This window comes from Gorilla gorilla, chromosome 6 (genome assembly GCF_029281585.2).
Source record: "Gorilla gorilla gorilla isolate KB3781 chromosome 6, NHGRI_mGorGor1-v2.1_pri, whole genome shotgun sequence".
NCBI classification, from domain to species: domain Eukaryota; kingdom Metazoa; phylum Chordata; class Mammalia; order Primates; family Hominidae; genus Gorilla; species Gorilla gorilla.
Window position 1 is genome coordinate 138,759,647 of NC_073230.2, and position 15,670 is coordinate 138,775,316.

Here is a 15,670-nt window from a genome sequence, read left to right on the forward strand (position 1 = left end):
ACATAGTCTAGAACACAATAATACAAGTGAGGCCAGTTAATTCTGTTATAAACCATACATATAAATGGGTTAAAGTGCCTTGTTAAAGGCATAGATGTTCTTTCAGGTTGGAACAACAATCCAAATCAAACCTTCCTCTATTCAATGTATGTGTCATACTCACAGCCACTCACAAATGTTAAAAGCAGCTGCAAGTAATAGAATCAAGAAAGTGAAAAGACAACATGCAGAGTGGGAGAAATATTTGCAAATCATGTCTGATAAAAAAAACTTTTATCATATATAGAGAATATATAAAGAATTCTGATATGTCTGATAAAAAAACTGATATATATTGAGAATATATAAAGAATTCTTACAACTCAACAATAAAAAGCAGGCAGATCATGAGGTCAGGAGTTCGAGACCAGCCTGGCCAATATGGTGAAACCCCATCTCTACTAAAAATACAAAAAAACTTAGCCGGGCCTGGTGGCACATGCCTGTAGTCCCAGCTACTCGGGAGGCTGAGGCAGAAGAATCTCTTGAACCCAGGAGGCAGAGGTTGCAGTGAGCCAAGATCGTGCCACTGCACTCCAGCCTGGGCAACAGAGCAAGACTCCATCTCAAAAAAAAGAAAGAAAGAAAAGAAAGACAACCCAATTTAAAAATAGGCAAAAGGGCCACACACAGTGGCTCACGCCTGTAATCCTAGCACTTTGGGAGGCCAAGGTGGGTAGATCACTTGAAGTCAGGAGTTCAAGACCAGCCTGGCCAATATGGTGAAACCCCATCTCTACTAAAAATACAAAAATTAGCCAGACGTGGTGGCGGGCGCCTGTAATCCCAGCTACTCGGGAGGCTGAGGCAGGAAAATCTCTTGAACCCAGGAGGCAGAGGTTGCAGTGAGCCGAGATCACGTGCCACTGCACTCCAGCCTGGGCAACACAGCGAGACTCTGTCTCAAAAAAATAATAATAATAAAAATAAAAATAGGCAAAAGATCTGAATAGATATTTCTTCAAAGAAGATGTAGAAATGTCCAACAAGCACATGAGAACTAATGATAAATAATTATTTATCATTAATCATTATTATAGTCATTTATCATTAATAATCACATTTCGATTTTCATTTCCCTAATGCTGATGATTAATAATCATAGTCATTAGGGAAATGAAAATAAAAACCACAGTAAGATACCTCTTCATACCCACAGGGATGGTGAAATTGGTGAAGATTTGGAGAAAGAAAAAGCAAAATGGTACAGCTGCTTTGGAAAACAATTTGTCAGTCTCTCAAAATGGTAAAAGTAAAGTTGCCATGTGTCCTAGCAGTTCTATTCCTAAGTTATACCCAAGAGAACTGAAAGCATATGTTCACACACAAACTTGTATACAGTGTTTATAGCAGCATTATTTATAATTGCCAAAAAGTGGAAACTCAAATGTTCATCGGCTGATGAATGGATAAATAAAATGTGGTATATCCATAGGATGGAATATTATTCAGCAAGAAAAAGGGAAGAAGTACTGATATTATACTACAGCATGGATGAACCTTTAAAACATTGTGCTAAGCAAAAGAACCCAGTCACAAAAGATCACATGTTGTATGATTCCATTTATATGCAATGTCCAGGATAGATAAATCTCATTTATAGAGAGAGAGTGGATTAGTGGTTGCCAGAGACTGGGGAAGGGGAAGAGAGTGACGCCAGTGGGCATGGGATTTCTTTTAGGCGGAATGAAATGCTCTAAAATTAGATTTTGGTGGTAATTTTAGGACCCTATGAGTATAAAGCCTTACCCTTTAAATGGGTGAATTGTATGGTATGACAAACTAAATAATGACCCCCAGAGATGTGCAGGTCCCATCCCTGGAACCTGTGACTATTACCTTATACAGCAAAAGTGCAGTTGTAATTAAAAGGGTCTTGAATGGGGAGATTATTCTCGATTATCCAGGTAGGCCCTAAATGTAATCACAAGTGTCTTTATAAGAGGGAAACAAAGGGAGATTGGCATAGAAGTAGATGTGTTGGTGGAAGCAAGAGGTTGGATGCAAGGAGGGGGTCTGGAGCCAGTGAGACAGGCTAGACAGAAGCTAGACAAGGCAAAGAAACAATTCTGTCTTAGAGATGCTCCGTTAGAGACTGCAGAAGGACCTGGCCCTGCCAACACCTTGACTTTAGCCAAGTGAAACCAAGAAAATAAATTTGTATGGGTTTAAACCACCCAGTTTGTGATGATTTGTGGGAGCCATAGGAAACAAATACATATGGTGTGTGAACTATGTATCAGTAAATCTGTTACAAATGTTAAATGTAAAATAACAGGCAAAAGTTTGTCAGAAAAATGCCTACAAAAATAAATCATGGATCACAGCATATCAGACAAAGCCTAATTGTCAAGGCAAAAAAGTATTAACTGGCAACCAGGGGTCATTTAATATTGATAAGAAATATTTATTTATTTATTTAGAGACAAGGTCTCACTCAGTTGCCCACCTTAGAGTGTAGTGGCACAATCTCAGCTCACTGCAATCTCCTCCTCTTGGGTTCAAGCGATCCTCCCGCCTCAGCCTCCTGAGTAGCTGGGACTATAGGCAGGTGCCACCACACCCAGCTAAGATAAGAAGTACATATTTATCATGAACCTTTATATTCTTCAAGTAACTTTAAAGCAAAACATGGGGCCAGGTACAGTGGCTCATGCCTGTAATCCCAGCACTTTGGAAGGCTGAGGTGGGAGGATTGCTTGAGGCCAAGAGTTCAAGACAAGCCTGGGCAACATAGTGGGACCTCATCTCTACAAAAAAAAAAAAAAAAAGCCAGGCATACTGGCCCACATCTGTACTCCCAGCTACTTGGGAGGCTGAGGCAGGAGGATTGCTTGAGCCCAGGAGATCAAGGCTACAGTGAGCCATAATGATGCCACTGCACTCCAGCCTGGGTGACAGAGTGAGACCCTGTCTCAATCAGTTAGTCAATCAGTCAACCAGACATATATACATACCAAAGCATGTAGATCAAAAAGTTAGAAATGTAAGGAAAAAAGATAGTTAAAACCCACAATGGGGGGGCACGGTGGCACATATGTATAATCCCAGCACTTTGGGAGCTGAGGTGGGAGGATTGGTTGAGGCCAGGAGTTTGAGACCAGCCCAGGCAACATAATGAGACTTCATCTCTACAAAAAATTTAAAAATTAGCCAGATATGGTAGCACATGCTTATAATCTTAGCTTCTTGGGAGGCTGAGATGTGAAGATTGCTTGAGCCCAGAGGTCAAGTCTGCAGTGAGCTGTGACTGCACCACTGCACTCTAGCCTGGATGACAGAGCAAGACCCTGTCCCAAAGAAAAAACAAAACAAAACAATAAAACCCCGCAATGATAGTAAGAGGATTTACTATCCTTGCCAGATCAACAAAGCAAAATATAAACAAGAATATAGAGATCTGAATAACAGATTTAATAAGGTTGACAGTCTAGGCAACATAGCGAGACCCCGTCTCTACAAAAAAATGTAAAAAAAAAAAAAAAGGATCTGGGTGTGGTGGTGTGCACTTGTAATCCCAGCTACTTGAGATGCTGAGGCAGGAGGATTACTTGAGCCTAGGAGTTCAAGGATGCAGTGAACTATGATTATTCCACTGTGCTCCAGCCTGGGTGACAGAGTGAGACAATGGCCCAAAAAACAAACAAAAGAAGCTGATACAATAGATACAGGAGCATTGACACCTTACAAGGGGATAATATATCATATTTGAAAAATTACATAAATGGATTATAAGAATTGACCATTTATTATTACCAGGCCTCAAATAATTTTTTTTTTGAAACAAGATCTTGTTCTGTTGCCCAGGCTGGAGTGCAGTGGTGCAGTCTCAGCTCACTGCAACCTCTGCCTTACCAGTTCAAACGGTTCTCCTGCCTCAGCCTCCTGAGTAGCTGGCTAATTTTTATATTTTTAGTAGAGACAGGGTTTCACCATGTTGGCCGGGCTGGTCTTGAACTCCTGACCTCAAGTGATTTGCCCGCCTTGGCCTCCCAAAGCGTTGGGATTATAGGTGTGAGCCACCAGCCCTGGCCCCAGAGAATATTTTCTGATCATAGTACAGAAAATTCAGAATTTTAGAATTTCAAAAGACAAGAAAAAAATTTCAATCATGTGGAGAGTGTGTGTGTGTGTGTGTGTGTGTATGAGAGAGAGAGAGAAAGAGAGAGACTTGCTCTATTGCCCAGGCTAGAGTGCAATGGTGCGATCTAAACTAACTGCAACCTCTGCTTCCTGTGTTCAAGTGATTCTCCCTGCTTCAGCCTCCTGAGTAGCTGGGATTACAGGTGCGTGCCACCATGCCTGGCTATTTTTTATGTTTTTACCAGAGATGGGGTTTCACCATGTTGGCCAGGCTGGTCTCAAACTCCAGACCTCAGGTAATCCACCTGCCTCGGCTTCCCAAAGTGCTGTGATTACAGGCATGAGCCACCACAACTGGCCGGAATTTTTTTTTTTTTTTTTTTTTTTTCAGATGGAGTCTCACTCTTATCACCCAGGCTAGAGTGCAGTGGTGCGATCTCGGCTCACTGCAGCCTTTGCCTCCCAGGTTCAAGCAATTCTCTGCCTCAGCCTCCCGAGTAGTTGGGATTACAGGCTCCCGCCACCATGCCCGGCTAATTTTTGTATTTTTACTAGAGAGGGGGCTTCACCATGTTGGCCAGGCTGGTCTTGAACTCCTAACCTCAGGTGATCCTCCTGCCTCAGCCTCCCAAAGTGCTGGGATTACAGGCGTGAGCCACCCCTCCTGGCCGGAAATTTTTAAAAGAAAATCTTAATTTACAGGTTATTTAGAAACAAAAATGATAACCAAAAATAAAAACTTAGAAGGTATTATCTAAACTGGTATTCAAAGGAATATTCATTGTCTTATTTTCAAAAAAATTTATATGAGAAAGTTGGAAAAGAAAGAAACTCCATCTAGCTAAAGAAGGTAGAAAGAATAATAAAATAAGTCTAAGAAAAAATAGAATAAATAAACATGTGAAAGAAATGAATGAGTTAGCGAACAGGGAAAAGTAGACTTGTTAAAATCAAGAATTGGTTCTATAAAAAGTCTGATAAAACAGAAAAACTGCTACATGCTAATGAGGAAAAGGGAGAAGAAAACTAATATGTAGCTTTAGAAACTAGATAGCTGTAATTGCAGACAAGAAGAGATTGAAAATTGTAAGAAAAGGCTATGTATTAGTTCTGTTCTTGCAAGTTAAAATCTCAGCCAAGTGGATTAACTTAGTAAGAAAATAAAATAACCAAAACACATCCAAACCTCAGAATAAACATTAACCGAAAACCTCAATAGAGTAATAAACATATACAAAATTGGAAAAGTGATTAAAGAACTACATCCCTCAAAGAGACCCTAGGCCCCAATTATTTTGGTTGACTTCTGTGAAACATTTAAGGTACAAATAATTCCCTAATCTTATACCCTAGTCTTATTATAGTCATTTATCGTTAATAATCAAATTTTTATTTTCATTTCCCTAATAATTAATGATAAATAATCATTGTCTTTAGGGCAATGAAGAACCGTGGGAGTTGCATGCAATGTGGAAGATATGTGGAAAGTAGTATAGTGAAAGCCCCGTTGCTCATGTATTTACTTAGTCAACATATAACTATTTAACACTATTGGATACAAGGTATGAGATAAGGATTCCATCTGAGTCCTTTGGGGTTTCAGGGTTCAAAACTGGGAATCCCAAAGGACTAAGGGGAAATGAGAGCCCTGAACTGAGGCAGGAGAAGAAAGGAGGCAGACACTGGGGCTGGAGAGACAATAGGATGAAGTGAACATAACTTCAGGGGCCACAGCCTGCAGCCTGGCTGGAAGCCAGATGTGCTTCACAGTCACAGGTCTGAGGGCAGCAGCTCTTTGTTACATACCTCAGATGACAATGTGTTTTTAGTCTCATAGGAGCTTGTAGAAAATTAAAAAAAAATTTTTTTTTATGAGACCTTCCCAAAGACTCTTCCTTTATCCAGTTAAGCTTCAGGAATACAAAAAAATTATGGTATCTTGTCTGGGACTATTTTTGCAACCCAACTGAAGGCCCAGTGACCTTATAGCAAACATTTTGAAAATTAGCCAAGTGTGGTGGCACACACCTGTGATCCCAGCTACTTGGGAGGCTGAGGTGGGAGGATCACTGGAGCTCAGGAATTCGAGGCTGCAGTGAACAAACCTGCATGACAGAGCAAGACCTTGTTTCAAAGAACAAAACAAAATAAAACTCTAATGGCTCCTGCAAATACCCTAAACACCCTCCATCTCTGGTAATTGTAAAATGTTTGTTAATGTGTTACCTGTATATGTATATTTAAAATATTTTATATTTCATCCTGGGCAACATGTAAGACCCTGTCTCATTCAAGTTGTGTGTGTGTGTGTGTGTGTGTGTGTGTGTGTGTGTGTGTGTATGTGTGTATGAAAAATAAGCAAAAGACCTGGTCCCTATGCTCAGCAATGTCATGCACTGGTTGTGTATAGTGTATTCTGGAAATAACAGTATAAGTGACACATGTTTATTTGTGTCAGTAGGAATTTAAAGGAGGAAGAGAATTATGGCAAGGATACTTGGGAAGTTTTTTCAGAGCAAGTGGGAATTGAATTGGGCCTAGAAAAATGGAAAATATTTGGATAAGAAGCAGATTTATGTGGTGGCTCATGTCTGTAATCCCAGCACTTTGGGAGGTCTAGGTGGGCAGATCACTTGAGGTCAGGAGTTTGAGACCAGCCTGGTTGAAACCCTGTCTGTACTAAAAATACAAAAAAATAGCCAGGCGTGGTGGCAGGCACCTGTAATCCTGGCTACTCAGGAGGCTGAGGCAGGAGAATCTCTTGAACCCAGGAGATGGAGGTGGCAGTGAGCCGAGATCACACCACTGCACTCCAGCCTAGGCAACAGAGTGGGACTGTATCTCAAAAAAAAAAAAAAGGTCTTTAGAAGTTTCAAAGAAAAGAACTTGCTAGATGCCAAGGTGAGTGACGAGGTTGGGCAGCTAAAGAAGGAAGAAGGTGAGCAAAGTTGCTCAGTATAGGACTCCATGGAGGTTGTATGCTGGGAGCTCAAGAGGTGTCATTCACATAGTCTCCAGGGTTAGGCAGGCACAGCTGTATCTGGAGGCTCTGGCAAAGGAGTATTGGAAAAATAAATAATTGGAAAGATTGAAATGCTGGCCAGAGAAACTTGGACTTTGTCCTATAAGAAGTGAGGAACTATAGCAGTTTCTTGAGAAAAAAAGATAAATGATAGTGATGTGGCTAAACATACCAGCTTTAGAGCTACATAAAAATTTGTTTGATTTTTGGCTATACTTCTTACTAGTTAATATGATTTGGAGAAAGTTACTTAAGTTTATTAAGCCTCAGTTTTCTTATTTGCAAAATGAATATAATATTTTCCTTATAGAATTATGGTAAGGATTATTTGAGACAATGCATGTAGTGCTTGGCACAAAATAAGTGCTCAATAAACGGTGTTTGATGACAATAAGTGTTTCCAAAATTTCAAATGGCAGTGGTATACAAGATGAATTGAGGGAAGAGAATGGTAACTGATTTTGATTTAAGTGGTTGTTTACCTTAGTTGTGCAACCAATTGACATGTTGGTATGAAGTGACAAAGGCGTAAGCTATGGTTTTTGGAATAGAAGTCATAAGTTGGAACACAAACCTGTATTTTATCTCATCTGTGACACCATTGATTATAAGATATGCTGTTATTTGTGTACTATGAAGAAAGAAAAAACATTGATGAATGTTGACACAATGCTATCACTTAGAATTTTTATTTTCTACTTATTGAAAGAGCTCTTTCAAGGCTTAGACATAGCTTTTAATCATATATCATTTTTGTATATATATATAAAAAGGAAAATATAAGTGAAATAAGGTATTCCTAAAACTTCTTCACATTCAGAGTCCAACCCTTTTGAATTACTTCTTGTTTCAGTCATCATTGTCTGTGTTTTTTCATGTAATACTGTCCTCTGTGCCATCATGAAAACGGGCAATGCTATATTTCTTTAAAAAGTGCTCTGTTATTGTCTGAATTTTTGCCCCCAAGCAGCAACAGGTTTGATGCAAGTCCTTTTTTTTTTTTTTTGAGACGGAGTCTCGCCCTGTTGCCCAGGCTGGAGTACAGTGGTGCAAATCTCAGCTCACTGCAACCTCCACCTCCCAGGTTCAAGCAATTCTCCTACCTCAGCCTCCCAAGTAGCTGGGATTACAAGCGCCCACCACCACGCCCAGCTAATTTTTGTATTTTTAGGATAGACAGGGTTTCACCATGTTGGTCAGGCTGGTCTCGAACTTCTGACCTCAGGTGATCTGCCTGCCTCGGCCTCCCAAAGTGCTGGGATTACAGGCGTGAGCCACCGCGCCTGGCGGTGCTTCTTGATCTTAACAGAAATTGTCATTGGGAAGGTAATAGACAACAGCCAAGACTCACATTCTCTTCTGAAATGGTGCTAAATGATTTGTTGAGTAAAAAGGCCAGGGATAGCAAACATGTTCACATGGCTGCAGGCAATGACAGCTATGCCCTGTTGTTGCCTTGTCCATAGCAATTTTAAGATGTTATCCCAATTTCAGAAGACTGATAAATATGAAAGAAAAATGCGTCTCAGAATTGATAGATCAGATAGAATTAAAACATGAGGTCAGTAATTCTGAGAAAGTTACTTAACTTAATAAGCAAGCTTAGATAGAAATGCTTTGGTAATACCTGAAGTTGTTTTGTTGCAAATTACTTAGGGATGCTCTACTAGCACTAAAAAACAAACAAACAAAAGATGTTTTAAAAGAATTATATAGCACTGATAAGCTGCCTCATGAAAATGGCTGAAATTGTTTGAAACTGGCTAATAAAGAAGTAATAACCTAATGATTTTCCATTTTTGAATGCCAGGTGTTTCTAAAAGCCAGATGAAGTTTGTTTTTATTTTAAAATTATTTATTTTTGAGACAAGGTCTGGCTCTGTCACCCAGGCTGGAGTGGCACTATCTTGGCTCACTGCAACCTCCACCTCCTGGGCTTAAGCCATCCTCCTACCTCAGCCTCCCGAGTAGCTGGGACCACAGGTGCGCACTACCATGCCTGGCTAATTTTTGTATTTTTAGTAGACACAGGGTCTCACCATGTTGCCTAGGCTGGTCTCAAACTCCTGGGCTCAAGGGATCTGCCTGCCTCAACTTCCCAATGTGCTGGAATTACAGGTGTGAGCCACTGCACACAGCCTGTTTTTCTAATATGATCATTCTTCCTATTGGCTTATACCTAATAGAAGGATTTAACCTTATAAACCTTAAAGTTCTAAGACCAGAAGCTAGGTGTATTAGTCCGTTTTCACACTGCTATAAAGAACTAACTGTGACTGGGTAATTTATAAATAAAAGAGGTTTAATTGACTTACATTTCCGCATGGCTAGGGAGGCTTCAGGAAGCTTAACAATCATGGCAGAAGGGGAAGCAAGGCACGTCTTACATAGTGGCAGGAGAGAGAGAGAGAGAGACAGAGAGAGGTGCGGGGAGGGAATGCCGGTGGAACTGCCAGACACTTTTAAACCATCAGCTCTTATGAGAACTCACTATCACAAGAACAACATGGGAGAAACTGCCCCCCATGATCCAGTCACCTCCCACCAGGTCCCTCCCTCAAAATGTAGGAATTACAATCAAGATGAAATTTGGATGGGGACATAGAGCCAAACCATATCACTAGGCTTGTGAGATTCATTTGTGTGTGTGTGTGTGTGAGTAGGCAGCATAAATACTATCTAGACTACAGGAACATAGCAGAAAATATAATCCTGTAAAGTTGCTGTGGCAACATCAGCTGCTTATGTTGCAATAAATATAATGGCAATAATTTTTGAAACTTTATTTTTTTATTAGAGACCAGGATACAACTGAATCTCTGGAAAGATAATGAGTCTACCAGTTTGTGCTGTTTTTCTCTTATCCCCTTAGTTATTGACCTTTTTGGAGGATTCTTCAACTGCAGAAGTTGCACCATGTAGCCAGTAATAATATTTATTTTTCCAGATGCTTGGGGTAGAGTATGGGAATTTTTCTTTTTTAATCCACATAATGAGGTATTTATAAGGAAGTGTATAGAGTCCAGCCCACTCAGCAGACAACGCAGGATTCAAACATTGTTGGAACTCCTAGTCAAACCTCATTTTCTCTTCCATTTGTTTCCCTAAAATAGTGCCTTGAGCCCAGAAAGCAAGTTAATTTCCTAGCCCACTTGTCACATTTCCATAATTCCATGGCTTCTTTGTTATTCCCAGAGGTATCCTCATACCCCTTGTGTATTCTCCTAAGTGAATGAACCCATTTTTTCCTCTCCCAAGTTCCAGGCATTCAGATGAACCCATTATATTGGTGGTTGGAAGACCCAGCGTCTGTCCACCCTTTCTGTTCATGATAGAATGTGTGCATGTCCAGTGTGTTACTATTGAGACATTTCACTGGCAGTAGTGGGAATGCAGACAACGAACAACAATATCTGGTTCCAACCTGGGCTAGAGCTAAAGGCGTCATGGGTTGGAGGTTCACTTCTGTCACCAAGCCCTACCAGAAGCAAGGGAGATTTGACCTATGGGGCTCCCTTTGGCCCGGGCCTTACCAGTAGTGGCACTCAGCTACAACATACACCTATCAGTTTTTTTTCTCTGATTCTTTTCAGTCCAGTCTCTTGTATGCTTGAATCTCCTGTCTGTTTGGTAGTCTGGCTTTGCAGGAATGTAGCAGCAGTTTTGAATGAATTGGTTACTTTAAGTTTTAGAAATGTAAGTCCTTGAAGATCTTGAAAATGATTTTGGTGATGAGCTGCCACAGCTAGTTGTTCATGCAATGGCCTGGGAAATGCAGAACCATGAATACCATGCCTGTTAGACCTGGAACAGGCAATGGCACCCTCATTGAGAAAATGTGATTTTAACTGAGAAGCAGTATTTCTGGAAAATTTTTTCACTGGCTCTCTTCTATTGTTGTTACCTGCAATTTCATCATCTTTTCATTTAATTATGTTCAGTATGATGTCTTTGGGACCAGTGGGTATTTTTATTTGCTTGTAGAAGTGTTTGTTTTTAAGGCTATGCAATGGCTCAGGAAGGCCAGCCCCACCCACTCTCTTGTTGCTTGGCACCAATCCTCCCTGGTTATTGGGCATCTTGTTTACTTCTGCCCTTAATTCCCTGCAGGTGCGTAAGTACAAGAGCATGATCCTGGAAGACCTGGAGTCTGCTCTGGCAGAACACGCCCCTGCGCCACAGGAGGTTAACTCAGAACTGCCGCCTCTCACCATCGACGGAATTCCAGTCTCTGTGGACAAAATGACCCAGGTGAGGGGTGGGAGGTGAGGAGGAGACTCAAAGACAAGTGGCACAGGTGTGGGCGGGCCTCTGATCACTTTTCTGCATTTTGTCCTCAGTGATCTGACCAGGGAGTGAGATGCAGACTGGAGTCTTGTAGTGAAACAGTAGCAGCCTTGGAAAAGACATTGTAGTGCCAGAAAAGTGCTCCCAACCAAGGGCATGGCTGTGGTCTCCTCTTTCTTCTGGCAGTTTTTTTTTCCCTTTCACTTGGGCCTTTGGGTTGGATTTAAAAAAAAAAAGAAAAAACTTTTAGCTTGGGGTTGGTCTGAACAAAAGAACATTAGGAGTTTAATGAATCACAGTCAAGGTAACCAAGTAAACTTTTAGCCCTCAGGCTGCTCTGCTCCTCTTTCAATGTAAATTCTAAATACTTCCATAATTATTACTAAGTACAGCTTCCTTCTGCAAGAATATAAAACTCAGAGTGACAGTCTTCTGAGTCGTTGATTTCCTCTTCCTTTTTAAAATTTTTATTTAAATTTTATGATTTCTAAAGATGAGGGTCTCACTGTGTTGCCCAGGCTGATCTCAAACTCCTAGGCTCAAGTGATCCTCCTGCTTCAGCCTCCCAAAGTGCTGGGATTACAGGCATGAGCCACTGTGCCAGCCTGATTTCCTCTTCCTTTAAGAAGGGAAGTCAAAAATGTACTTAGCATGATAAATCAGCATACCTTAGTAATTTTTATGAAATTATCCCTTTTATATATTTTTAGTTTAGCTTGATCAAAATCAAACACCTTTTTAACATATTTTCCCACCTTATTTATTTATTTATTTATTTATTTATTTTTTGAGACAGAGTCTCGAGCTGTGGCCCTGGCTGGAGTGCAGTGGTGCGATCTTGGCTCACTGCAACCTCCGCCTCCCGGGTTCAAGCGCTACTTGTGCCTCCGAATAGCTGTGATTATAGGTGCGGGCTACCACACCTGACTAATTTTTGTTTTTTTAGTAGAGATGGGGTTTTGCTGTGTTAGCCAGTATCATCTCAAACTCCTGACCTCATGTGATCCGCCTGCCTCGGCCTCCCAAAGTGCTGGGATTACAGGCGTGAGCCACCACACCCAGCCCACCCTATTTCTTTATTAATTTACTTCTATCTTGCTAAATCCACTTGTCAGGTTTTTTTCCTTATCTTATTCAGTCTTCAGCAGCATTTGACACAGTTGATTACTCCTTAAAGCATCTTCTCTCTGTCTCTTGACCACACCCTCTTCTGAAGATCCTCATCCTTCACTAGGTGCTCCCCTCATCCTTTCTGGGGCCCCTCTTCCTCTTCTTACCTGATCATCGATATGCTGTTTTCACCCAGCTTACCCTCACTTTTAGATGTCTGGTCCTCACACGCCCCAAACGGAACCTTTGGTTGTTCCTACTCTCCACTCCACATCTGTTCCTCTCCAAGCGTTCCCCATATCAGTTAATCGAACTACTGTCCATCTGGTTGCTCAAGTCCCAGCATAGAAGTAATCCTGATTTCCTTGTTTTGCCCTCTCCCTCCATAGTCCCCTGCCACCCTCCAGGTGGCAGGTCATGTCAGTTCACCTCTGAAATGTACCCTGACTCTGGCCATTCTTCTCACTTCCCATCAGCACCCAAGTCCAAGCCTTTAGCATCTCTCATATAGCCTATCCACTGTGGTCTGCTGCAGTCCATTCTCCATGTAGCCATCGTAGTAGTTTTTTAAAAAACTTAAATCATGCCGGACGTTGTAGCTCATGCCTGTAATCAAGAGGAGGATCCCTTGAGTCCAGGAGTTCGAGATCAGCCTGGGCAGCAGGCTGGTATTTTTTTTGTCTCTACAAAAAATACAAAAATTAGCTGGGGCCATGGTGGTATATGCCTGTAGTCTCAACTACTTGGAAGGCTGAGGTGGGAGGATCGTTTGAGCCCCGGAGGTTGAGGCTGCAGTGAGCCAAGATTGTGCCACTGCACTCCAGCCTGGGTGACAGAGCGAGATCCTGCCTCAAATAAATGAGTGAATGAATGAATGAATGAATAAATTTATTTATTTATTTAATTCAGGTCATATCACTTCCTTGTTTAAGCCCTGTAATGGTTTTCCACTATTCCTAGAATCAAAATCAGACTCTGCCATGGCTTTGAAGGACCTATGTAATCTGACCTCTTCCTGCCTCATCATCTTCCCCTCAGTCACTGGGCTGCGGCCACTGTAGCCCTCTTTTCCTCAAACACCCTGCATCCGTTCTTTTGCTTTTGCTGTTCCCTTTGCCTGAATATTGTTCTCCCAGATGATTGCATGATGGACTTTATCTTATTCAAAGTCTAGCTCAAATATCACCTCTGAGACAAGCCTTTCTTGATTATCCCACCTAAATGACGCTTTCTTCTCCCTACCAAGCCACTAATACATCCTCTGTGTTCTTGTCTGTATAACACTTGTTACTGCCTGGAATTGTCTCATTTATTAACTTGTATACTTATTTGTGGTCTCCCCAGCTAGAATTTCAGGAATTTAGTTTGTATCCTTTACTTCTGTTCAGTATAGCTGCTCAGCCTCTGAAATAACATGTTATCTAAATAATAGTATCTGTTCAGTAAATGACTTCAGAGTTAGAGCAAAAATGAGTTAAGCGCAGTGGTGGGGAACAGGATCGCAAGTCCCCTGGGCAGGTGTTTACTCAGTGTGGATGCTGACGCTGCTGCTCAGGGGTGGCACTTTTATTTTTTATTCCGTCTGAACCAGCAACTTGGTCTGAAGTAATACTATATTTTATAAATATAAACCTAAATAGTGATCTTTTGATTGTTGGATTCATAGCCCTTTCTGTGGACACTGGAAGGATCTCTAAATAGTGGTTCAGAAAGGAAAGCATTATCTAAACCAAGCTTGTCCAACCCACGTCCCGCAAGACGCATGTGACCCAGAATGGCTTTGAATGTGGCCCAACACAAATTCGTAAACTTTCTTAAAACATTATGAGATTTTTTGGCGTTTTTTTTTTTTCTTTAGCTCATCGGCTGTTATTAACGTTAGTGTATTTTATGTGTGGCCCAAGATAATTTTTCCTCTAATGTGGCCTAGGGAAGCCAAAAGATTGGACACCCCGATCTAAACTTTTCTTTACTGTCTTTTTACAGTTTCTATTATTCTGTTTCTAGAGGCATTCTGACTGGTTCAAGTAAAGAAAACATAAAGTGAATTATTTTTATCTAGTTGATGTGAAGAATCTACTCTGTCTCAGATGTAAAGTACATCTACTGCCTAAGCCTTTGGTTTCTAATACTGTGTTAGGTAAACTCCTCTCCTGTGATGGGTATTTTTTGTTCTTTGTCACATTTGGTGTGTTAGGGTAAAGCAGTCTGAGGTTTTGATTATATTATATCATCGTGGATTGGCCACAAAAGTCAGCAAACAGTTTAGTTATTATCATTTTGGAGGTAAGACATTTGAAAGTGTGGTTTTCCATATTTGTCAAAACCACACTCAGTAGAGCTTGGTGTGCTGGTGAATGAGGAGCTGGATCTCAGTTGTCAAACGCATAGATACTTTGTTGGAGGTGCACATTTTCTCTATCATATGCTCCCTCTTTCCCCTTCTTACCAAAGATGATGACTAAAAAGTCAAACATAACAAATAAAATAAAACAAACAAATGAGGAGGAAGAGGGAGCAGGATGATGAAAAACCCAGCTCCCAATTGAATGGGAATTTCCAAGTATTTGGATCCTGGCATTTTCCCCCCTCAACGTTTTATTGTTGTTTGTTTTCATTGAATACTTTTTTCTTAACCTGAGCTAAATAGCTCCTCTTTGTCTCTGTCTCTCTTTTTTTTTTTTTTTTTTTTGGGACGGAGTCTCGCTCTGTTGCCCAGGCTGGAGTGCAATGGCACGATCTTGGCTCACTGCAACCTCCGCCTTCCAGATTGAGGCAATTCTCCCACCTCAGCCTCCTGAGTAGCTGGGACTACAGGCATGCGCCACCATGCCTGGCTAATTTTTTTTGTATTTTTAGTAGAGACAGGGTTTCACCACGTTGGCCAGAGTGCTCTTGAACTCCTGACCTTGAGTGATCCTCCCATCTTGGCCTCCCAAAGTGCTGGGATTGCAGGCACGAGCCACTGCGCCCAGCCAATAGCTCTCTTTTATAATTGATCCTAAAGACTTTCACTATTAATGGGAGTAAAAGGAGGGTTTTATTTCCACCCAAACCTAGATAGACAAGGGTATGGGACTACAAGCAGTTTAATACACTGTTAGTGAGAATGCAGATTGGTACACTTTC

General features: G+C 41.1%; 1 protein-coding gene across 12 annotated transcripts in view; it reads left to right on the forward strand.

The window, feature by feature from the left end:
• The window catches only part of NRF1 (nuclear respiratory factor 1), a 145,312-nt gene that overhangs the window by 67,330 nt on the left and 62,312 nt on the right, over positions 1–15,670 (forward strand). For all 12 annotated transcript variants that reach the window (XM_063708766.1, XM_063708764.1, XM_055392262.2 and 9 more), the window contains one exon: positions 11,255–11,395. In XM_063708766.1, coding sequence (XP_063564836.1) covers positions 11,255–11,395 — 141 coding nt within the window. The remainder of the gene's footprint in view (positions 1–11,254; positions 11,396–15,670) is intronic.